Source organism: Falco punctatus, assembly GCF_963210335.1.
Source record: "Falco punctatus genome assembly, chromosome: 10".
NCBI lineage: Eukaryota > Metazoa > Chordata > Aves > Falconiformes > Falconidae > Falco > Falco punctatus.
The window spans coordinates 2,246,078-2,270,798 of record NC_137590.1 but is presented as its reverse complement, the minus strand read 5'-3'; the positions used below and the strand labels follow the sequence as shown (position 1 = coordinate 2,270,798).

At 47.8% G+C, this 24,721-nt stretch overlaps 1 protein-coding gene across 1 annotated transcript; it reads left to right on the top strand.

Moving 5' to 3' along the window:
• Positions 1-19,584: 19,584 nt before the first annotated feature.
• On the top strand, positions 19,585-23,397 carry LOC308070217 (perilipin-3-like; the record flags this gene model as incomplete). Its single annotated transcript, XM_080403793.1, has 8 exons — positions 19,585-19,678; positions 19,801-19,877; positions 20,607-20,802; positions 21,634-21,716; positions 21,949-22,204; positions 22,406-22,605; positions 22,728-22,856; positions 22,965-23,397. 8 exons carry the CDS (start codon positions 19,585-19,587, stop codon positions 23,373-23,375), a joined length of 1,446 nt encoding a protein of 481 aa, XP_080259919.1. The 3' UTR covers positions 23,376-23,397.
• Between the last annotated feature and the right edge of the window lie 1,324 nt (positions 23,398-24,721).

Sequence of the window (24,721 nt, the reverse complement as noted above, 5' to 3'; positions counted from 1 at the left end):
AACAAATCTCCAACACAACTTAAAAACAGTTATTCTCATTTTGCAGGCACAGAGAGTAATTTGAAGTGGCATTGTTTAAGCATGTCACTTCCAGTCTGTCTCATTCACCTGGTATTTGCCTTCTGGGTCCCTGTCGTGGTCCTGGGCAGGACCACTCTGCCAACAGGCAGCAGGAGGGGCTCAGTCACCCCTCATCAGAGGCTGGTCTGGATGTCCTGGCTCGCTCTGGGCAAGCAGTTCCTGACCCCCATGGTGATGCACACCCAAGTGCAGATCAAGGACTTGAGCCTGGGGTTTCCAAGCCTAGGGTCTGGCCCATTGAACCATTTTCCCACGTGTACTATTAATTTAATAAATGATTTAGTCACTTTTCAGCCCTGATAGGAAAACCTGTGCTTTTGCCAGTGGCCACCTGGCAGCAGGGGGGTTGCGGGCTGTGAAGCTGGTGTTCCTCGTGGTGAAAGGTCCCTTGGCTGTGCAGTCTGATGGGACGTCTCCTGGCTGAGCCGTGGTGAAGGCAATGTCACCATGAACATCCTCACCCACGATGAATCTTCTAGCTGATTAATCTAGCATTCAGGGTACCGCAGTTCATCAATCATGTTAACCGTGGGTTTGCTGAGAGAGGGAAAGGAGTGGGTTTGAGTGATGAGTTGCACATCATGGTCCGCAGGGTAAGTGGATAACTAATCGGTAAGCAGCGTGGTTTTGGCTGGAGTGTGCCTGCTGGGGTGAGGGGAGTGGCTGCATCCATCCATTCAGGACACATGCTCAGCATCTCACCATGGGGGCCTTTAGGCAGGTGCTTCTGCTAAATGTTTGCACATAGCTTGCTGGGCAAATCATCCAGGGCAGTTTTTCAAAAGAACACAGCCGCACCGTCAGAAATCCACCCCGCAGGGCACTGTTTTTAACCAGACACACAATTACTCTCTGTGTGTATGAGAAACAAGCAATCGAGCATGCTAACAACCAGCAACGTTAATTACTGGCTATTTTCCTCCAGTTGCTTCTAACCTCTGGCCACAGCTGCAAAACCAGTTCACACTGTGCAACAGTTTCATTTAGAGGCCCAGAATATTCCCATCTTTTCTTTTACTGTGTAAAAATGGGATGGTAATATGTAACTCCACGGGGAAATTGTAAAGCTTAACTAATTAATCTACAAGTGACTGCGAAATTCTCAGCTGCAATGCGCTGTGCGAGTGTGAAGTGCTGTTTATAATGCTTTGAGACGGGTGTTGGTTTTGTGCATGGTGCTTCGTAAAGGACTCTGGCCTCTTGTAGTTCCCTCTGAAGGTCCAACAATGAACAGCATCTCTGTAGCTGCTGAATTTCAATCCTGGAAGCCACAAGCAAAACACAGAAGAAATGAAGCTGCTAATCAAGCTGGCCAGGAGGAGCACTTCCTCTCCTGCTGCCAATTATTGGGCAAGTGTCACAGTGTAACATGTTAGTAGAATTAAATATCTATTTGAATTTGGCTTCTCATGTACTTACAGGTGACAAATTAATTTTATTATTTGTTCTGTGACTTTCAATAATTCATTGGGATGTGTTCATATCAGTAATTAGAACATGTAAAGTAAGAAACAGAGCTCACATAAATTATTCCATAGCATTCATCATTTATTTGACAATTTATACCTGTGCAAAATTTACTGAGAAAATATGTACATTAATTAACATGTACATTATGATTTCCTTAGTCCTACTACACCTTTTCAACAAACAGATTTGGGTGTGTGAACAGCTAGAAAGGTCTGTCTTGTGTCTCTTAAACGATTTAAGTTTAACAAAGATCTCTGTGATTCACAGGACCCCAGAGGGGTCGGGGTGGGAAGGGACCCCTGGAGAGCACCCAGCCCAAGCCCTGCTGAAGCAGGGTCACCTCGGGCTGGCTGCACAGGCGCGTCCAGGCACGTTTGGAATGTCCCAGGGAAGGAGACTCCGCAGCCCCTCCGGGCAGCCTGTCCCAGCGCTCTGGCACCCGCACATCAAGACGTTTTTCCTCGTATGCGGATGGAACCTCCTGTCCTGCAGCTTGTGCCTGTTGCCCCGTGTCCTGTTGCTGGGCACCGCTGAGAAGAGCCTGGCCCCGTCCTCTTGGCACTCGCCCTGAAGGGATCTGTAGGCATTGATAAGGTCTCCTTTCAGTCCTCCCCAGGCTGAACAGCTCCAGCTGTCTCAGCCTTTCCTCACAGGGGAGATGCTCCATCCCCTCATCATCTTTGTAGCCTCCACTGGCCCCTCTCCAGTAGCTCCCTCTGGAACTGGGGAGCCCAGCACCAGCACAGCACTCCAGATGTGTCTCACCAGGGCAGAGCAGAAGGGATCACCTCCCTTCACCTGCTGGCCACGCTGGTGGCTGAGGCTTGGGACAAGGCCCTGGATAAGACTGTCAGAGGAGTCCTGGGGGCATCACTGACTCCTTTTACCAGCCCCACAGACCTCATTTGGGGCTGCTGTGAAGTCATTCCGGTTCCAACAGTGTGTCTCTGAAAAAAGTCCTGTGCATCACACTGATGTACAGCTCAAGTGATGAGGAATTTGTTTATGCCAAGTGGCTTGAAAAACCCCAGCCAAACAACCCAAAAATTCTTCTGTAGTCTGGAAGGGAAGAGAAACATTTTTAAACGATGCCATAAAACTGATGCCCACTCACCTTTTTTACATCGTTAATGAGTCCACTGGAGGATGCACCCAGAAATTTCCACATGAGTAAACTCCACCCAGTGTAAAAAGGCTTAGATCCACCTCTGTAATTTAATGGTTCAGCTCGCACATGAAAGCTGTTATTTCAAGTTTTAATTATTAAGCACAAATTGAATTTCAGCTTTTGGAGCAAAGAGCTCCTTCCCTCTACAGATTCCAGCTGAGGGCTTCCTTGCTGGGGAATGCCGAAGAGGATTTTGGTGTGTCCGCTTAAAATAACAGCCACAGAGCCGTGTGTCCCATGGCAGTCTCCCGGGTAGGTGTTCAGAGAACACTGTGTCTCAGAGATAATGAGCTATTTGTGGGGCGTAATTAATCTTGGAAATCCTAGGTGTATGCTTTTCTGGTTATGAATTGCCAACAAAACTCATGGTGAAAGCTGGCTATTAACTTTCTCATGGTTGACTGCAGGTCAAGAAGCCTGTGGAGTTCCTGGTCAATGAGTAGCTGGTTGTGGGCTGGAATTAAAGAAATGCTCCACTTCATGGTGTGGTGATTCTTCTTCCCTTGGCAGGAGCTCCAGCTGACTGGACTTGTGATGGGAAATGGTGGTGTTGCTATGTGGAGAATACTCATCCTAGGTTGGTCACCAGCAGGTAGATGAAGAACATCTTCATGTTCTTGTTCACAAGATGTTCTGGTCTCGTCCTGCCTCTCATGGAGGCTGGCTGAGAGCCACGGGTCTCTGGGGCACCCTTCCCTGGACTGCCTGGCGTTGGGAACTCCATGGCTCTGTTCTACGGGGAGGCAAATGCCAGAACCCTTATAGCCTTCCCCAGACACCTGTATTCAGGGGTCTGAGGAGCTCATCTCCCAACAAAGACCAAGGCAGGGCTGCAGGATGGGAGTTTGTTTGTTTTTTCGTAACAGCTCAGCTGCCAAGATGCAAAAAATAAACTGGTTTGGACTGACACAAAACACGTTTCTTCTTGCTGCAGTGGAACTCTGAACAAATTCCCATTTGACTCGTCCATCTGTTCCTCTGCAAGTACGTGATACTGAATGGAACCAAAGGTGAGAATCGTAAGGCTGCCAGGAAGGGGCTCTCCTCTTCCTCCTTGTCCTCTGCATCATTCTCCTCCCAGGTAACTCGGACGGTTGGGCACTTCCCTAGGGAGTGGGACCCGGGATGCTTCTGCCTGTTCTCATAGCCAGATGCTGGGGCTGGCATTGCCCTCCTGTGGCAGGCTATCATTTATAAATGCTTCATGGGTGCAGTTATTGGAGCCTCCATGTGTCTCACTTTGAAGTCTATGTCTCAACTGCCGAGTTAGGAAACAGGCCGCTCCTGCTTCTCTTCCATGCTAATGATGTTGACCTTGCAGAGGGATGCATCCCAGAGGAGCATCTTGCTTCGTGGCAGATGGTGGAGGGGAGTGGAAGTACTTTCAAGGAAAGAGGGGGAGAAACAAAGTCCGTCTTGCCAGTGTCCTCAGAGCAAGCAAAACTTGAGACAACATTATTCTATGTACTCTGAAGTTCATGTCCAGAGTTGAGGCTGCTTTTGAAAAATGTGGATTTAGTTCTTTTATAGAGGAGCATTTATTTTTCACGGCAGAGGTACTCTCTTGAGTATCGTGTTTGAGACAGAGTTTGAAAAATATGGTGCCTTGTCTTTCGAAAATGTTCTGGGGAGCTACTGCATGGTTTCAGATGAGGGCCACGATTATGCTCTGTAGGTTGTCGTGGGGAAGGATGCTGCTCAGTCATTCTCTTTTCTTTTTACTGGAGCTGGCATGAAAATGGATTATTCTAAACCATCTCTCTGTCCTGCTGTCCCATTTGTCAGGTTCCTGCAGTCACATTGCCTGCTTGATGTTTTCATAAACTGCGCTCCTTTTCCTTGGGTTCTGGTGATTAATTGTAATGACAAGTGGAAATATTCCAAAATAAATCTATTTTCACGGCCCTCTGCAAAGTCCACTTTGAGAACCCTCTGCAGACTGAAAAATTTGGAAAGAGGTGGGAGAGCACAAGATTTACATCAGAGCAGCTGTCCCATTGTGTGCCTTATTGCTGCAGTAGTTTTGGCAGGGACCGTGTTTTCCCGTAAGGGGCAAATAATTATTAGCCCAGGAAGCTAAAGGAAAATAGGGAGAAGTCAGAATCACAGAATCATTTAGGTTGGAAAAGACCTTTAAAATCATCGAGTCCCACTGTTAACCCAGCACTGCCAAGCCCACCGCTAAAGCACATTGGGAGCTCCATGGACATGCAGAGACCAGCAAGAGCTCCATAGCTGGGCACTGACAGAGCAGAGACGAAGCCAAATCCAGAACTGCTCGGGGTAATTGTTTGCAATGACTTCTCCACATTCCTGTTTTCCTTTTAAAAATGCTTCCAGAACAAAGACTCTTCTTTTGTCTGGAAATGTGCCTTTCCAGTCCTGAAACTGCTTCTCCGCTGAAGGCAGTTCCTTTGTGCAGACCATCCCTTTGCCATCAATAGGGATCTTCTTGCACATCATGGATGCTGCACAGACGAAGCCTGTGGCCCCTTGGTTTGGGTTTCTGCAGCTTGGTCACCGTCCAAGAGGAGCCCTGCCAATACCCCTGCTCTGCCTGCATCCTTGCATGCTGTATCTGATGTTCTTAAGGGTCTTGTCCAACCTAAATGATTCTGTGGTCCCAGAGGAGCCTGAAACCCTGCTCCTGACAAGGACAACCTGCAGACAGCTTCACCTCTGCCAGCTTGGCATAGGGGATGTAATAAAGCCCTGGGTGATACGCTGGGGCTTTTGGTGGAAAGCTAAGCAGGGATGTTGGTTCCCATAGCAGCAATCAGCCCCAAGCGGTTTTGGTTTTACCCTGCATCCTGGTCTGCAGCGAACAGAGCAAAAGATGACAATGAACTCTAATGATCACTTTTTCCTGCAGGAGGATACAGATGGGCAGGTCCTTCTGTTGAGATGCCCTTCAGCCTGGCACCTGAGACACTGCCGCTGAGTTGGGATGATTTTTGTTTTCTCTCTCCAAGTAAAAGAAAGGATATAAACTAAGATGAAACAACAAAGAGGGAGTGACAAAGAGGCAGAGACTAGATCTGAATTGATATAAACCCCAGGGACTGGCGTGCAGCCCAGTAAATATTGGAATGACATTACCTGAGCTTAAAAAAAATTTTGACAAATTGTTAGGCTTAATTTATATCTGTAGTGGAACTGGGGAGCAAACACCACGGAAATATCATTATTTCTTTTAATAATTTTCTTTGGTAACAGAATCAGAAGGAAAAAGCTCCAGAGACTCTTATTATATTTTCCCTCCCTCTGCCTTTCCTTTCTGATTCCTTCCATTGTTCTCAGCTCTGTCAAGATTGTGACAAACTTAATTACCAGCAAACAGTAGGAAATCCAGATGACATACCACTTTTTTTTTTTCTTTTTTTCTTTCTTCTGACTTCATAAAAGCTTTCCAGTCTTTAATCTAGAGTGAATAAGGACCAGGGCCAGATGGTGCTGGTGTCCAGTATCAGCAGAGCCCTTTTCTCCTTGAGATCTTCAGTGCCAGAAAGCCAGAGATGAGGATAACAAAACCTCCAGTGATGGTGAGTTTCAGGGTTGGAGTTTTGGAAAAAGGCATCATGCCTGGCCGTGGCCAGATTTGCAGAGTATCCCCACTCTCATTTGTGGGGGTGTTGCCTGCCAACCTTTTCTTGAAAATTTGGACTAATTGGACTAATTGCAGAGTGCTCTCAGCAGTGACCACAGTGCCCAGGGCTTTGCCCCAAGCTCCTGGCACCAGGGTAAAGCACATTTGTGGCTCCTGCATGAACAGGGTGTTTGCCCCAGAATCAGTTTCTGGGGGTGTGAACATCTCAGGGTGAGGTTCAGCAAATGGGTTTTGAACAAGAAAAAAGAATTAAAAAAAAAAAGCCATAAAATACTTTGAGCATTTTTAAGTGAGGTTTTTCCCTTTGAGCTTTTCAAAGGCAGTTTTCCTGTCTTGCTATCTCAAAGACATTTTTGGCTTTAAAATCAGGTCCAACTCAAAAAAAAAAAAAAAAAAAAAAAAAAGGGGGTGTGTGTTACAAAGGGACCTAAAGTGCCAAGTGATGTGGTGCTTTTTGCAGTCCTAAGGACTAGAAACCTCATTTACTTCCTTTTAATGAATCCCAGGGTTGCTGGGACACTGGCAAGACCCAGCAACCATGGGTGAGCTGAGATTTGTGCTCCAGTGTGCTTTGTGGGCTTCATCCATCCCCATTTGCAGGTGGTTTTCTTTACTCCCCTTTTCCTGTGAAAGGAGAAAATGAGCTGTCTGTAGAGGGGCTGTCCCTCAACAGCACTGACATGGGCTCTAGCAGCCTTAGCCAGGGGCTCAGGGTTCTGCTGTGGGTGTCCCACCTGCCCCCCCGAGCTGTACAGCAGAGAGATCGCCCAGCTGCCAAAACACTGCTGCTCTTTTTCTTAAGGGGGAAGAGACAGAAAAGAGCATTTAATTTCTAACCTCAGGCAGTTTTCTTTTTTCTTCCCTTTTTCTCTAAGTAACTAATAAAGTGAAGCAGTTCAGACGAAGCCACCTCTCTCAGCTGTAAGCAGACCATACAGAAATTACTAAACATCTCATCAGAGTCAAACAAAAAGCTCACGGTGGTGCTGACTGCTCTTGGTATACTGGTTATGATGGTGCCTCTCCCCACACACGTGCTCCTGAGCAGCCCATCAAATCTGGGGACTTGTTGGAGGGGCATCAGACTTGAAGGGTCTGGCTGGCTTGTTCTGCGAGGGGGGGCTGTGACCACATGCTGGAACCGTGTCCCGGGGTCTGCAAGCAGCTGCTTCATGCTGGTCTGTGTGTTTAGTCTTGGGGGATGGTTGGGGAGGTATAACACAGGTAAGTGACATCTGAGGAAGGAGGCTGGGGGAGAGGGGAGATTGCCTCAGCCTTGGGAGATCCAAGGATCCTTGAGTTACCATGAGCAGAGCAGGTCTGGGCTGGCTGGGGTCCCTGCTTGGAGAAAAGGGCAGCAAAGTTCCCACCCCCTGTGCTGCAGGAGGTGAGGAAAGACTCGGTAGCTGCTCAACTTCAGCCAGCCTGTTGCCACCATGAGCAACTGTGGTGCCAGACCCCTTCCCAGGGGCACCTTCCCCATGAAACTCTGAGTCTGCAGCTCTGCAAAGGTATTTTTCACCCAGTCATTGCTGGCCACGTGGCAGTGCAGCAGTGGAAGCATAAATGCATAACCAGGAGCGCCCTCTTGCAAATGAAGTGATGTGCATCCACGAGTGGCTGTGCTAGCTCACAGCCAATGCATGGTATTATTGTTATCATTTTAATAATACAGCCTAAGCAATCCGCTGCTGTGCAGGACACGTCAAGGTCTGCCATGCAGACATCTCTTTCCCCTGTGCTCCCTCTCATGCAAGGAGGACAGCTGCTGTCCAGCTCTCCGCAGGTGACTGTGAGCCACAAGCAACTCTACCAGTGCATGGGCTTTGAAAACATATGCTAAGCACTGAGGTTTTGTAGAAAAAACCCATGCACCCCCACCCCCAAAACCCTCTGAACAACTGCACTCCCTCCTGCAATATTTCCGCAAGCCGAATATCTCTGTGGCTCCACATTTGCAGAGCAGTTCCCGCTTTGAGACTTATGGGCCAGCTTCTTTATCCTCCAGGAAATATATTTTCTGCCAGCGTTTGTTTTTCTGGGCATTGCCGAAGCTCAGAGGATGGCTGGGGCCTCGTGCCAGCTGTGCTTCCGTAAATCCTTGCTCTCAGTGTGATGTGGCAAAGAGCTGGGAGAAGGAGACCACAGACAATTTAGGCTGTTAATCTCAGAAGCCTCTCAACATTAAAATTAGTTCAATTGAAATCTTGGACTCCTGGGTGATGAAGAGGGTCACCTGTGAGATAAGAGACCATTTGCAAGTGACATCTTTCAGTAGCATTCCCAAGTGTTACACATTCCTGTCCTCCCCTCCTTTGTTCCTTCCCAAGTTAGAAGGTTCTTCAAACGGGCTCATAAATGAGAAAGCGGTTGGAATGGGGCTGTGCCCACTCCCTAGCACGTGTTACCTGGTGGCAGTGATTCTTGGGAACTTGGAGGAAAGGTTTCGTCACATTCCTGTTCTTTGGGGAACAATTTCTCCGAGGCTAGCTTCATTTCCTTACACAGAAAGCATATTCCTTTTAAAAGGTTGTATCACTACTCAGTTTTTCCTTTTGGGCCTATGGGGCTTTCCCCTTACTAGAGACAGAGGTTGGAATCATTGAAAACAAGCGTCTCTGAGCCAGGGGCCTCCGGAGAGGTGGTGGCCAGGGATGGCTTTGCCAATACTTCCCAAGGGAAAGTTCAGCATTTTGGAAAAAAAGCAAGAAGTTGCACACTTTTCCTGGCTAGGTGTTTTTTTGCTTTGCTACTCTAGAGTCAGCACATGCAAACTGCCCTGAACTCCTGTCCTTCCAGGGCACTTCCCAGACTGTCACCTCACCCTGCGCCTCTCACAGCTCGCTGATGTGATGTGATGCTGTCCCCAGCTTGATACCTCAGCTTGGCTGGGATGTTGCAAAGCCCCCTGCCACGCAGCGGAAATTCTGACTAGTTTTATCAGCACTATCTCGTGGTTTTCTGACATTTCTCCCATTTGCTGCCCCCCCTCTCCCCAGCTGGAAGGTTTTTGCATCAGTGTCACTTCTTGCTTTGGACTGTGTGTGTGAGCACAGCCCACCACGGCCTCAACTCCCAGCTAGGCTTTGGCACCATAACTACAGATTTCACTGATTAAATTAGAGCAGAATTGGCTCATGAGAGCCCCTCTGTGAGTCCCCAGCTGGGGTGGTGTACAGTGGCATCAAGAAAAGATCCAGCCTAAGCAATGAGGGTTGTAAGAAATTGATGAAGCAAGCAGAACGTGAGAAATGTAAACGGCAGCAGCTGAGTGCTATCCATTCCAGCCTTCCTCAGCAGCGAGGTAAGTTTTTCTAAACGGCTGGTTGATTTTTCACATCACTGTTCAGAGGCTGGACAATTTACACTTGGATTTTCACTCTGGTGTATGGCAAGACCCTCTTTCTGAATTCTCGCGGCTATACAGTAAAGAGACCCATCTCTACCTGGACCCGGGTACACCATACATCACCTCTCACAGCCAGAAACTGGTGGAGGTGTCTCCGTTTCTTCTTCCTGGAGACTCACTCTACCAAGCAACTAATTTATGTTCCCATGCTGGCTTGGCTGTACCCACAGCCTGGTGCCCTTCTCCTTTGCAAGTCATTCACTCGTATTTGTCAGGTGTGTTATCTTTCCGTTACAATGCACCTGTAATATTTACAAGGAATTGCTTTCCCCCTTTTGGTGTGTAGTTTATTTCTATCTCCTATTAGACTGTCAAACCAGCATAAAGTCTACAATGTTTCTTCTGCTATTCTTCCATGTCAAGAGTACTTAGAGAAAGTACATCAACTGGAAATTAAAGAAATTTCGTTAGAAAACTTGCAGGAAAGCACCAACAGAAAAGATCAAATAAAGCAGAGAACAAAGATGCCAGAAATAAAATGGTCTGACAAACATCAGAATCTATATTAAAAGGGGAGAAAAGAAGCACAAAAGCCTCAAAACCCCCACAGAAACTGTAAAAAGCAATGCCTGACCAGAAACGAAAAATGCAAGGAACATAACAAATGATTTCAGATCTGATCCTATCAGAAAGAAATCTGATTTAAAAAAAAAAAAAAAAGAAATAAAGAAGCAGCTATGGAGACACTTTTATAAAGGATGTACAATAAAAGATTTGAAAATTGTATCCTCCAAACTACTTTAAAGAACGGAAAAAGAAAGGGATACATATTAAAATACACTAATGCTACAACATCTAATACAAAATGTTCTGTCAGTGAAAAAAAAAAGTGTTTTGATAGGTGTATCAAGATTTACCACCAATCTTGGTGACCCCATCAGAAAAAAAAATAGTTCTGAAAGAATAATTTTAAAATAGCTATAACAACTGACTAGGAAAATCATGCAAGCAAACAGCTCACAATTATCTCTGTAGTTGGAGAGAGATCAAACCTTATTTCTGTGCTATTTTTATGAGAGTCATATCACACTGCTCCAGATAATAATGCAAACAAAGGCTACTTGAGAGCATGCAGTTGAATAAAACACCAGCAAGTCATGAGTTACGAACAGAGCTGCAGCATGTGTCCCTGAAATGTAGAGATTTCTAGAAAAGTCTGCCACAGGAAACAGCAATTCTGTGGAAGCTGGGAGAGGAGTTCTTGGCCACGGCTCCCCACGGCCATCACTGGAGCTGTGAGCCTCCACAGATGGCTCAGAAAGGAGATTTACAGCAGGAGGAGGGAAATGCACCTTCTCCCAGAGGCAGAGCCGAGCCAGATATCCTCGAGGCTGTGGGTGCAGGGATGGCCACAAAGCCGCAGCAGCACGGGCACTGGCTCTGGAATGGGGCTGCTGCTAAATGCACTGTTAGTAGCGGAGGGATCAGTTTAAATGTAGGTGACCCCGCAGTGTAGACACATACATTTCCCCTGCAAGATCTTTAAAATTAACTTCCACAACAAAACAAACAAGCCAACCAATTAAAAAAGTTGTTGGCAGATGGGGAAAACAACATGCAACTGTTACAGTCAAGTTGCCTTTGATTTCATCAGTGTTCTTCCATAATATTTCTACATTTATAAACAATCTTGATTGCCTGGCATCACACAGCCACATGAGATTGGATACTTATTTGCAAAACCAAGCATTTAAACTATTTTGCCCCTCAGGTCACCAGTTCTGAAATTCAAATGCAGAATAACTGGGACAGTCCACAGGCTGCTGTTTGCATACCAGTGATATTCCTAGAATGTTTGTGGAATTCGGTGAATAGCACCGGGTGCCAGTAGTTCAAGCTGGAGGCCAGATGAAATGGCTGTAATCCATTCTAACCCTGATGTCATTAAAGTGCAAATTGAACCACAGTGAAATTAATCTACTAACAGCACTTAAATGGTGGCAACACTTTGCAAGTACTCTATGGAAGTCTAAAGCCTCAGCGTGTACGTTTGCAGCTAGAATTCAGCTGGCTCTGGACAAGCTTCGTTCAGACCCATTTACATGGTCTCCCTGCCAAGAAGTATGACACAGATTCTCCTCTATAAAATAACCCTTGCAGTCCTTGAGGAGTGTATATTGCATCATCACTATCTCATGAAAGCCTCAAGCCATGCTATGTGGAAGACAGACATCCATTTGGGATCAGCCAACGGTACAGTAGGAAGACAATTTGAAGGACACTAAAGGTCAGGTGCTTTCCAAAAAAGACAATATATGAGGGGATTCCAAACACCAAATTGCCCCAACCAGTCATTCTTACCAATCTCAGCCTGTGGTTGCTGGGAATCTTTCCTACCATAAAGAATAAGCTCACGTTATCCATGGTCTATGGTGGAGCGATGTGGGGGGACAGGCTGACTGAGACAGTGGCCATGGCTGAAGGGAACTGGGACCTTATGGGGGGTTCATCACGACTTGCACCATGGGAATAAGAAAGATAAGACCCAAAGCTTAGGCACTGAGCAGTGCAGGGGAAACCACGCAGGAGGAAGATGAAGATGTCCCAAAGAAGATCATTACACTTGAGTTGCCGACTTCCCTCTATGGCAAAGCCCAGGAGTTCAGGTACAGCTTTAACAATTAAGAGATTAAATATCCATACAGAAAAATGTAAATTAAGTTCATCACATGCTTTCTTGTTTCTGACCTTTTGGTTTGTGTTTGAATTGCATTTTTTACTCTGCAGACACATTGAAAAGACTGTGAGCTGAGGCTGCTGCTCTGCCTGGCGTGGGGTCCCCTGGCAGGTCTCGAGGGGGGAACATCTACAGGGTGGTGTCTGGTACTTCAGACAGTTCCATGAAAAAAGAGGGGATGTACAGGATTGGAATAAATTGCTCAAAATTACATCAGTTAGCATACAGGGGGAAATTGTAAGTGCTGTGGATAAATTAAACTCGCATGGATTATGCATTATTTCACATTGCAGCTTAACAATCTCCCTTTGGGTTTTTAAATTGTCCCCACACTGTAGTTTCCGAATCCATTGGCTAAATTTCAATCAAATCTTATAGAGCAGGGAAGAGGTTTCAGAGGTAATTAAATTCTTACAAAATGGGGAAAAATAGGCAACTGAATAAGAAGTAGGTAGTTTAAGTATCCTAACCGATGGAAAGATCATCGTGTGAGCTCAGAGTCTAGCAGACACCTGAGAATTGTCTGGAGAGTGTACAAATTCCAGATGAAGCTCAGCCAGGATCTGCAATTAATCACGAGACATAAATCTGCTTCATCAGCCCCGGTGTCTGGGGACCGTGAGTGGTCAGGGGACACACAGGCTCGTGCTCCTCCTTCTGCAGGCTTTGGTCCTCTCTCATCCATCAGCGCAGACAGAGCAGCTCTACCCAGCCCGAAACAGCACATGTAACGAGCTGGACTGAGCAGGAGGGAGCATCTGCAAGGGAGGAGGAGGAGGAGAAGGAGAAGAGGAGGCTCTCACCCTACTCAAGTGCTTTACAGACCATTGGAGGCCCAAAACTCTATGCTGGAGAGCTGTTGGCCTTGGCCTGCTTTCTGCAAGAGTCCGGAGTGGTGTTTTGTATTATTCAGAACAAAGAGAGTAGATGAATGCAGTCGACATATGAAGATTGATCTAGCAGTGCAAGTTATTTATTCGTGGTCTGCAACCGCATTGAACACTGAAGATTCATTATCCTCTGCTCTTTTCATTGCAATTTTTTTTTTTTAAACAGTCATTTTGGGGACCTTTCCTTCATCACCCACAGTGAAAATTCAACAGGAAGTTTCAAAGGACTCCTGGCAATGTGAGTTTTTAGTACCTTTTTCTAAGTATTTCAAATAAATCTAGCCTGAGTTGCAATTATTTTGTTAGAAATAAACTAACCATTCCAAGGGAGAAGTGTGAAATGGGTTTGCCACTTCACCTATATGATATTCTGTCTTCAAAATTAAAGAAGTAAAACTCTCACTGGTGTGTTGTTGGGTAGAAGACACAAAAGCACTTGTGTCCTTTCTGCCCAGCTTCATCTCTGCCGTCCCCAAGGATGCGCTAGCAGGAGAGCTTTTCCTGGCGGATTGATGCAATCATTCAGGTGTGGTTATGTTCACAAGGAAAATCATCCCGAGCACTGGAGTATTTGCCAGGAGCCTAATGGTTCCCACAGTTCACTGGTTAAAACACTCCCCAAATACATCAGACATGCAAATCGCTTCACTGCTTGAAGGGGTATCTGTCCTGCCACGGCTTCCATGGCCCTGGGAGAGCCTGGGTGTTCACCAGCTCTCTCGGGGACACTGGTCCACATTGCAGACCAGTGAGACACGCAGGTGTGTGCCAATCCCCTTATGATGCTTTTCCATGCTTCATACTAACATCTCCCCCGGGATCCCAGAGAGCACTCAGCCGTGCTAATGAGAAAGTGTCACGGCTCAGCAAGTGCCTGACTCGCCAAGGCAAACAGAGTATAGGCTGGAACTAATGCAGGAAAAGATGGCCCTGGTGTCCTTTTTTTGTTTTTGCTAGCCAAGCTGTCTGTACTATGGGTTATGGATTCCTTCAGTTGCATAGAAGGGTACGTGATTTATTGAAACCAGAAAACTTGCAGACAAAAAAGGCTGTGAAATTATTTTGTATCTGACACGATCATTAGTAGTATTATTTCTTCTGGAGCTGGGAAGGACACTTAGAAAACATCTAACAAGCTGCTAAGGAGATTGCCTAAAGCACTGACTTTCAAAATGTGCTGCTAGAGCCTATTCTTCCGTGCTATGTATGTATTTCAAGCTCCAGTTTCTTTCTGTGGATGGGACTGCAAATGATACTTCTGAGGGGTGTTTCTGGAAGCTTGGTGGGCACCGTCTTCAAACATTGGGCCTAGGATACCTGCTGATCGCATGATACACAGGTGATTGAAAGATGATTGAAATCTAAGCAAGTGCACTGTAAAGCAGAGGTGCACCCAGACCTCCTGTTTTGTTTCACTGAAGAGCAATAACCCCTGCGAGGACATACATCGTGCGAGTCCTCCAGATCCATTTGCCACACTGAAGCCCAGCACAGTTAGCCAGGCATCAGCCTCTAAGGATGCTGCTGGAGGGGCCTGGATGGTCTCCCACGGTAACCTGCTATTGCCTGTGTCAGCTAGGAGTTGCCCAGTGGCTCCTGCCTAGAAGTCCTGGCCCAAGGGGTGCTGCTGGAAGGCAGCTGGTGGCACTTCACAGGGGGTGGGCACCTATTTCGTACAGGTGCTTTATGTAATCCGCCCAGGTCTCAGGAGAAGGAACAAGATTTGATGGGCAGCGGAACCCATGTTGCCCTCCTGACGCTCTGCTTACAGGCTCAAGTTGAGCTCCTGCACAGGCACATCACCACAGCAGAGACTGAATGTGCCACCTCCTCCTCCTGGAGGGGATCAGACCCAAGGACTTGGAAACTGGTGCTGGCCAGGTCTGCACAGACAAACTCTGTGTCTCTGGTTAAGGGGATGGTGGCCTGACTTGAGCAGGAGCTGCCTTTCTAATGGTAAGTGTGAAGTTTAGTATCAGTAATCCCTTGCTATCACCTGGCACTTTTCATCAGCAGATCACAAAGCATGTTGTGGAAAAAGGTCAAGATCATGATGCCATTTTAAAGATGGAGAAACCAAAACACAGAGCTCAACAGTCTCAGAGAAAGTCACCCCACAGGCAGCTGGCAGAACTGAGGACAGAGTCCCACAGTCCCAAAGTCCAGCCCAGTGCTCTGGCCTCCCTATTCCCATCATTAGCACTGGGAAGAGGACCTCTAATTAGTGTCGTATGACTGAAAGTGGATGGAGCTGTTGTCATGGATACAGCATCCACAGGCTCTCCTCTGCCTTGGCTGGAGCCCTGCTCTTCCACAATAGCTCTGTGGTCCTCAAACATCAGTGCAGTAACGAGCACAGAAACAGCAATTCATTCGCAGCCGGTGCAAATGCTTGCCATGTAATACAAAGACAGAATAAGCTGTTGCCTGTGACCCTCTTAGACTGATGGAGCTGGTTGACTCACTGATTTCTCTAGCACCAACTGGAGCAGCTGTCAGAACCTGTTGGATCAGTTGCCTCCCATAACTGCTGTACAGGATTTACACTCAGCCTGTGCCCTCCACAGCACAGCAGCACCTGTGTTCTCCCTGTCCCCACCTTGGGTAATGTCTTTCCTTTACAATAGGTGGTCTCAGCAGCAAATAGGGAGACCCCCCCCAGCCACGCACACAGACATGCATCCCCAAGAAGGTTTTGGCTGCAGAGGCACAGAGAGCTGAGAACCTGGCTGCCAACCCACAGACACACCTGACCCGGCATCCCTGCCCGTGCAGGGACACCCAGATCACCGGAGCACCTCTCTGTGTCCTTCTCAGAGGCGCTGGCTTTCCCAGCTGATCTCAATACAGCTCTCCGATCACTCCCAGCCCACGTCTCTTGCCCGCGAGAGGCTCTGCCACACTTTCAGAGGCAAGAGCCAGAATAACCCTGACAGCACACGCAAAGATGAGCATGTTTTGCTTACCTTGTGCAGGAAGGGACTTTTACGCAGTACTTCACAGAGACATCCTTATCCGCCGTGCCCTCTGAGCCAAGAGCAGATCCATTACCAGGAACAGGCCCACTGATGCAGAGTTTGGCCAGGTGTGAAGAACAAGGCCAGGCTGATCCAGCAGCATTGGGAAGATGGTCATCTCTAGCTTAGCTGTTGTAATGCAGTGCCGTTTTCTTCCTTGTCCAGTGTGGTTAAGATGAGTTTCACCAGGAAAAGAAAAAACAGCCACCACCTTTCATACCTTGGAAAAGCTGAAATGGCCAGGCAGCTTACCAAGGCTCAGCTCTCTGTCCTCCCACTAGTCTCTTGGAAATTGTAGTTATAGGGATTTACCAGCACTTGCAACACACCCAAGGCCAGGGTAAAGCAGATGGGAAGAAGGTCTCTACTTTTTGGATTTCTGTTGTATTACTGTTGCTGCATTGACCTTTCCCACCCCAGGCTGGGACAATTCATAGTACCTATTAATGGATGATACTCAGTTTTGGAGACCAAGTATTGCTCAACCAACTACTGCATTTCACCAACACCACCCACGTTTTCATTTTAAAAGTGCTAATCTCCCCCTGAGAGCAACATGTTTGGTGTTGACCAGTCCTTCAGAGATAGTCCACCTGCGGGAGAACCACTCTCAAGCCTGCTGACCGTTGCAGCAGCCTGCCACGGAGCTGGGTGCAGTCGCTGTAGCGCCGGCTCCAGCCCCAGGGATTGGCATAGGTTTTCCCATTGACCATCAGTGATCAGGCAGCAAAAGGTTCTCCACCTCAGCTCACCACCATCAGCTTTTCTAGTCTCTGCATTAACTGTGTGGACTACAGGAGAAACGGCAATTAACGCCCACACTAGCTACCTCTTCACATCTCCCTTTACTTCCCCTTTCTTCAGCCCTGCTAAAAGAGAGGAAAAAACATTACCTGTTAAACCACAATAAGTTTGCTGTGGGTAATCCCTGGCATCAGAAACTCCCTCCTCTGATTTTTGCAGTGTCTCCCTTTGTTTTGGACTGTTGGTCTTCACCTTCCTTAAAACACAGGTGCCATGCAGCGTCGGCAGCAGGGGTGGTTATCACCGTAACTACTCAGCTGTTGAAACCCAGCTGTACAGCAATTACACTAAGCTCCGCAGCAGGCTGACAGCTATCACACTCATTACATCTTCCCGAGACAGAAAGGCCCAGTCAGTCCTACAAAGGATCTGAACAGCAATTTCCAGGCTCTGTTCCCCCCATGACACAAAACACTAGGACGTGCCTCTTGGTGACTAACAGCAGCAGACCCGTAACACAAAATTGCTTGCTCTTCCCTACCTCTCTGTGAGATTTCTCCTGCCAAGGGGGCTTAGCAAAACATTCCGCTTTCAAAAAGAGCTGTGAAAAACATATGGCAATGGGAGGGTGCAAGAGAGGGTAGCAGCAGTTCCTTGGAAGTCAGCGTGGTTTTGAGAGGTTTTCTGCAGGAGCCTGGGTGCTGCCAAGCCAATGCACCCGTCTCTTTGTGACTGTAACTTCTTGCCTCTGATGGCAGCTAAGGGGAGCTATGAGGGAGATCTTAACTGCACAGCAGCTCAAGCTCAGCGCAGGGGCAGAAACATTGATGCCTCTTTATTTTCTGGGAAACCTGCAGGGCTTTGGGATCAGTCATTCACTGCTCCTGTGTACTGGTGGCTGTGGAACAGCAGAAGTAGCCCCCGTCCTGAGCGAGGCTAGGGTCCTCTGAAGGCTTGTGCTCTACTAATGAGCCCAAGGAAGCTCATCTTCTGAAAGATGGTTGGAAGCAGTGGTAGCTCCCATTTCCACAGGTTCAAAATCCAATTTCTCATGTAAACATCCTCAGGAGACTCACTTCAGGCAGAGAAGACTGCATGAACAGCTCAGGACACCAAGGGCCCTGTATGAGGCAATGAACCATTATGGGTCTGATCACCCAAAGCCTTACCAAGAGCTCTAAGTGGAGGACCTACTCACCTTAACTCCTCTATTCAACATCCTACGACTCAGCCTAGGCTCTCCCCCTGATATACTGCCTCTGCGGCACATGTGGCATTCCTGGCTGGGGATGTGAGGAGCAGTGGGAGCCGCTGCACGGCTCCTTGTGCAGGAGGATGATGTATTTCAGGGATGCTGCTGTCACAGTCCAAAACAGAAAGTGAAAGATAGACCTCAAGGCAAACAGCACAAACACTGCTTCTTCCTCAAGGTGTTCTGAGATGATGGATTCTCTGACGTGGTGTTTACCTCTGCTTCAGGGCTTGTCTGGAGGACAGTTCGTACTTGGAGGATATTTTTCCTCTTTTGCAGAAACAACACAAGGGAGCATACAGAGGGATTTAGACTCTGATTGCTCTCGTGTTCTTTATTACGGTGATAGCAAGCTCTGATGAGAGATGATATGTCAAAACCTATAGATTTACTGGATTAGCCTCCAGCATCATGTTTGCCAGCAGTTTCATGTCCATTACAACAGGCTTATTTTGCAGCCTCACAATCATCCAAACTCATTATCCAGAAAAATGCATGACACTGTGATCTTTGTGCAGCCAAGGTCATTCAAAAGTGGGGTTTTTTTCCCCTTTTTCTAACACTGGGTTTACCATTAAATGTGCCCCTGAGAAACAGGGTGTGATCAGGTGTGCCTGATCACAGAGTAATTAACGAGCCACAGCAGGGCCCATCTCTGGCTCATTCCACCTCTAATTGGCCAGGACAGAGACAGGCTCCTTTCTGCTGCTTCCCAGAGCTGTCAGTCACTGGGGGTCCTGCCTCGCCCCACTGCCCCAGCCAGTATAAAGAGTCAGAGTGGGGCTGATGGAGTGTGGTGTTTGGTGTGTCTTTGCTCCTCTCCAACAGGGCAAAAAGGTACTGTTGTCAAGTTTTTGTGGAAGAATTTTAAGGTGTTAAGGTTGCAATTGTTCTGTGAATTCCTGGTTCACATTTAGATGTTTCTTACTTGGCTTAATTATGGAATGGAATTAGTTTTAGCGTAAGGTTGCTTGTGGTCCTGTCTGTGAAGGTTAGATGCAGCCTGTGCTGGTTTGGAGTGAAAAGCTGGTTCTGGCTGGGGCATGCTAACAGCAGTAGGGAAGCTTTTTGAGCTGATTATTTTTTTTTCCTCACCGGTTCTGTTGTCACTATCTTTCTAGTGCAAGACTTCCTCAAAGCCTTAGTGGGGAAGGAGGTACCCAGTGCCTTTTCTAAGCTTACTGGTAATAAGTCCTATGATGTCTCTGAGAACTTGTCTGGGCAAGCAAAGACTTTGTTCTCCTCATTTATCTGACTTTCATAAACTACATGAAACATAAGTACCAGGTGGCTTTGCAAGTAACAGAGATCCCTTCTTTCTGCCATGGGAAGAGGCTTGTTTTTAGGGGTCTTACTTCCATGGGTAGTAAAGAAACTTCTCCCTCTAATGAGTTTGGAGAGGGGTGTCCCCTGGAAGGGGAATCCCTCTGGAGGCTCACTGGCTGCTTTTCTCTTCTTAACCCCATGGTGTTACTTGCATTTCAGCTGCGATGGCCTCAGCTATACCTGACAAAGAAGAAGCTGCCAAGACCTCCCTGGAGGTGCGGGAAGAGGAGCAGCAGGTAGGTGCTCCATGTGAGGTGTAAGGGGTGGCAGCTCCTGGGTGCCAGTGTGTGGGGGTGGCCCTGCTGTGGTTGGGGAAGCTCAGCTTCTGCAAAGGGAGGCGCGTGTCCTCGGCTCAAGCTGTGCCTTACAGCTGCTCTGGAAACTTGGGAGACAGCACAGCCAAAAGAGTAGGCCTGAAGACCCTGCGGGTAGCCTCCTAGGCTAAGCAAAACAGCCTGGTCCTTGGCTAGGAGAGATTTTTCCCTACCTCTGTAGTGAAGATCCTGGCTTGCTGCAGGCGGTGCTTCTATGGAAAGGCTTCCATGTTTCAGCAGCCCTGAAACCTGCCACACTTGCTGTGCTCCCATGACCAGCAGCATGCTTCTTGCAGACTAGTGTAAAGTCTGTCAACTTAAAACTCGTTTGACCCTGTTGGAAGCTTTTCCCAGGGTATTAGCTTGCTCAATAGCTATACCAAAGGCACTGGAGCTGGATATAGGTACTGAGGTTGCCCATGGACTCGGCTGTCCCTTGGGCAGCACTGTGCTAGAGGAAGACCATTCTAGAATGGGCCAGCCATAAGTGTCAGTGCTCCACAGCTTGTTTCACAACTGAGCTGTAGATATTTAAAGCAAGCCTTGCTTCCTAACCAGATTAGGTGACTTGAACAGGAAGGTTTGGAGCAAAACTGTGTAGGAAGCTCAGGGTCATGTTTGCAAGCTTCATGGCTTTTTTTCATCTTCTAGGATGCAGTAAACCAGGTGGCTAACATGACCTTGGTCAGCTCTGCCTGTGACATGGCTTCTGCAGTTTATGCCTCGACAAAGGTGAGCCACCCCTACATTGGATCTCTGTGTGATGCAGCAGAGAAAGGAGTGAAGAGTGTGACTGAAGCCACAGCCAGCTGCGTGCAACCAGTTCTGACTACACTGGAACCTCATGGTAATCCCCTGTGGAAGGGCAGGCTTGCACCTGCCTGTGAGGGGTTCTCTGGCTCCTTCCAGCTCTGGAAGGAGTCCTAGGATGTAGAAATGCACCTCTCCATCACCATACTAAAAAGACAACTCCTGGCTTAAAAGTAAGGCAAAAAAAAAAAAAGCTCAGTCCTAGTCCAAGTAGTGTGATGGAGAGTTATTCCCTGGAGGACCAGGACCTGTCTCTGACGTTGACTTCACTAAAAGTGATCTTACAAGGTCCAAAGTATTAGGTAGCAGATGCTTATAGTTGGATTCCTACAAGCTGATGGTGGTTACAGGAAAAAGCTGCCTCCTTGGACTGTTACACCTAAAGGTCCTGTTTGCCATGGCCCTTAAAGGATATGACTGGGGCATCTGAGAAGAAGCTCTAAACTCCTGGAGAGAGAAGGGCTATGCCTGACAACAAGTGTCTGATGGAACAGTTGGTGTGTCAGGCCTGAGTTTGCTCTAAGCCCAGAGTGAGCATCCCCCCTCCTGTCAGCTGGGTGATCCCTGGAATGTGGGGGCTTGGGCAGAGATGGGGACTGTGCATCTAGTTAGTTGAAGGCTCAAGAAGCTGCAGGAGGGACCCCATGTAGGTGGCATGTCTGTGTAAGTGGGAAGTGGCTGCTGCCAAAGTGAACAGATCTGAGGGAACAAAGATGAGCTGTCTACAAATTCTGTTTGCAACACACCTGGTGTGGCGATCTGAGTCGCAGCTTTGATCTAGGCTCCCTGCAGAGCAGCATGTTTGGGAAGGTAGAACTTGAGATGGAACTGCAGGAAAAACAAGTTTTGACGCTTTTTTTTTTTTCAGTTGCTGCAGCAGGTGAGCATGCCTCCAAGTGTTTGGATGAACTAGGTGGAAAGCTCCAACTCCTTCAAAAGCCAGTGGAACAGGTAAGAATCAAAGGCCATGCTGTCCCTGGCTGGCAGAGGGGCAGGGTTTCTAACTGTGGGAGTGAAGTAGGATCTTGTGTGAGGAACAAACTACTGCCAGGCACACGGTACAAACCCCTACAGGAGTAAATACTTTGTAGACGCTGTGCTACTCATCCTCCTGGTGCAATTCAGAATTGTAGTGTACCGCATAACCCAATCCCTTATCTGACATAAACTTTCTCTTCCACAGATTATCTCTGACACAAAAGAGCTGGTATCGTCCAGAGTGGCTGATGCAAAGGGTGCTGTGAGCAGCAAAGTGGCGGAGGTGATGGGTGTAACAAAGGAGACTCTGGAGAGTGGCATGGAGGTGGCCAGATCTGCAGTGGCCAGCAGTGTGGGGATGGCTATGGACTCCAGAGTGGGCCAGAGGGCTGTAAGTGGAGCAGAAGCTGTGCTGGGGAGAGCAGAAGACAACTCCCTTCCTATTGGAAATGAGGAACTAGGTAAGGAAACGGTATAGGTGACTATTTGTAACGGGAGCCATCAAACTGGGGACAGTTGGCCCCGTTCCTCACCCCACTACTCTGGAAAAGGGCTAATGGGAAATGCCATGCTGGAGGCTCCTGGTCTGAGGTCTCCTGATACTTGTTTACTCTGATAAGCTCCTCTGGTCAGCCACTTACAGATACTGTCTCTTTCCTCAGCCAAACTGGCAGCATCTGAGGACGGTGCAGACATGATGTCTGTGGAGCAGCAGCAGGAGAAGAGGAGGTACTTTGTGCGGCTGGGGTCTCTCCCTGATGAACTTCGCCTGTTTGCTTACTCGCACTCAACAGCCAAACTGAAGCAGGTCTGGCAGGGCATGCGGGAGGCCCTCACACAGCTTCACTGTGTCATTGAACTGGTAGGTAGAGCCTGGTTTCCTGGAAGGAGGGAACAGAATTGTTGGCTTGGCTTCAACTTCAGTACTATGATGGAGCCGTGCTGTTTTGTCTGTCTTGATGCTCTGATCTTCCCCTGCCACAGACTGAGGTGTTGAAGCAGGGATTTAATCAAAAGCTTCAGGAGGGGCAGAAGAAACTACACCAGATGTGGCTGGACTGGGGTATGAAGTCTTCCCAAGAGAGTGGGCATGAAAGTTCTGCAGAGCCAGAGGTATCTCCCTGGGGAGAGAAGCAAAGGGCTCTGGACATCCCCCTGACTTTTTCAATCTTTGTGGTGTTGGCTTTAACTCCCTGATCTTGTCCTTCCTGCCTCCTCCAGGAGCTGGAGTCTCTGGCCCTGCTCATGGCATGCACTATCACACAGCACCTGCAAATCACCTGCTGTAGAACAGTGTCTGTGATCCAAGGCCTTCCCTCAAACCTTCAGGATAAGGTGAAACAATCTTTTAGAGCCATAGAGGAGCTTCACACTGCTTTCTTGGCAGCAAACTCTCTCCAGGACTTGTCCAGCAGTGTTTTGACCCAGAGCCAGAGGAAGCTGGCTGTGATCCAGGAGTACATGGAGGAGCTGCTGGACTACCTGAAGAGCAACATACCTCTGTCCTGGCTGGTAGGACCCTTCTGCCCCAGGGAGGAGGAGGAAACATCGCAGGTGCATGAACCTTTGCAGGAGAAGGAGATAGAGGCAGCAGGAGCAGGGCATCATGAGGCCTCTACCACCCTCATGTAAAAAAAAAAAACCAAAAACCCAACACTGATTGCTGTTGGTCTTAAACCCTCAGCTAGTATACAATGTAAGGAATTGGCTTCCTAAAAGCTGCTTGCGATGGGTCATAACTACTTAAAATAAAACTACTGCAGGCAAAAATACTTACTGTCTCTAGTGTCTCTTAGAGAAAGACTGCAAGAGTGGGCACTGCTCAACAGATGTGAACCGTAGTCATCCAGTCCTTGATGCTGGGACAGTGCAGTGTGGAATGCAGGAACAGCAAGTAGCCAGTGGTGCAGTAGGGCTTACAGCTGGTAAGCCCTGCTACTCTCCTGGGAAGCATGAAATTGTAATGACTTCTCACTTCCCGTCCTGGAGGCACATATGTACCGTCCTGGCACTCTCCCATGCTTGGAGAATCTGTGGGGAGCTGTCAGGATCCCGGCACTCCTTGTCCTTCATCCTCCTAGGTCTAATCCCTGTCCTGTAGCTGTCTGCTGCTACCTGGTAAAGACTTCACAGGCTGGTGGGGTAGTGGGCTGCAGGAGTGTCTGCATGGAAGAGATGTGGCTTCATTGATGGAGAATCATTAGAGTGTAGGTGACATACTGATGTCTCCTGGCCAGATATTTCAGTTGATCTAAGAGCTCACTGTTGTATTTGACTCCTGAAGAGGCTGAACAGCCCAGTGCTTGCAGACTTGCCTGACAGTGATGTAGCTGAGGCTGCTGATTTCTTAAATGAAAAGCTCTGCTCCTTGTTTCTCATAATTCTGTCTTCAAAGAAAGAAGTGGAATCTGCTTGCGATGTGAGTACTACTTCTAAACTGTTTTAAAAGATGGTTAAAATTCCCTTTCACGGAGGTCAGGAATGGGGACTGGGAAAAGCAAATATAGACTGCAAGAAGTTCCGCCTCTTCAAAATAGAAGTGACTTCTGTTCCAACAACACTCGTCCTACATAATTGTAATGGTCTTGTGCTGTGGCAGGATCACATGGTCCTTGGGTTTTGGCATTGATGCAAGACTACCTCTGATGCAGTAAGGACTTGGATCAGACTTCGCCTAGCTCATGGGGGCTATTGGACAGCTGTCCAGCTGGTGTTCTTCATGTACCAGCTAGCTTCTCTTAGAGGCAAAATAATAAGGCAATCTAAGTTGCCAGGCCAAGATCTCATTGAAATTGGAGAGAGAAATTGCAGGGATCATCTCCCATGGTGTGCTTTCTGATTTACTGCTGAGCAATTTCTCTCTGGAGAAGAGCTCAGAGGCAGGTCCAGCCTGCCTAATGTAACTAGTGAACTTGTAGGGTGGGAAGCAGGGCACTAAGGGCCAACAGCACTGGAGCCAGTCCTGCTGCTTGGTGGGA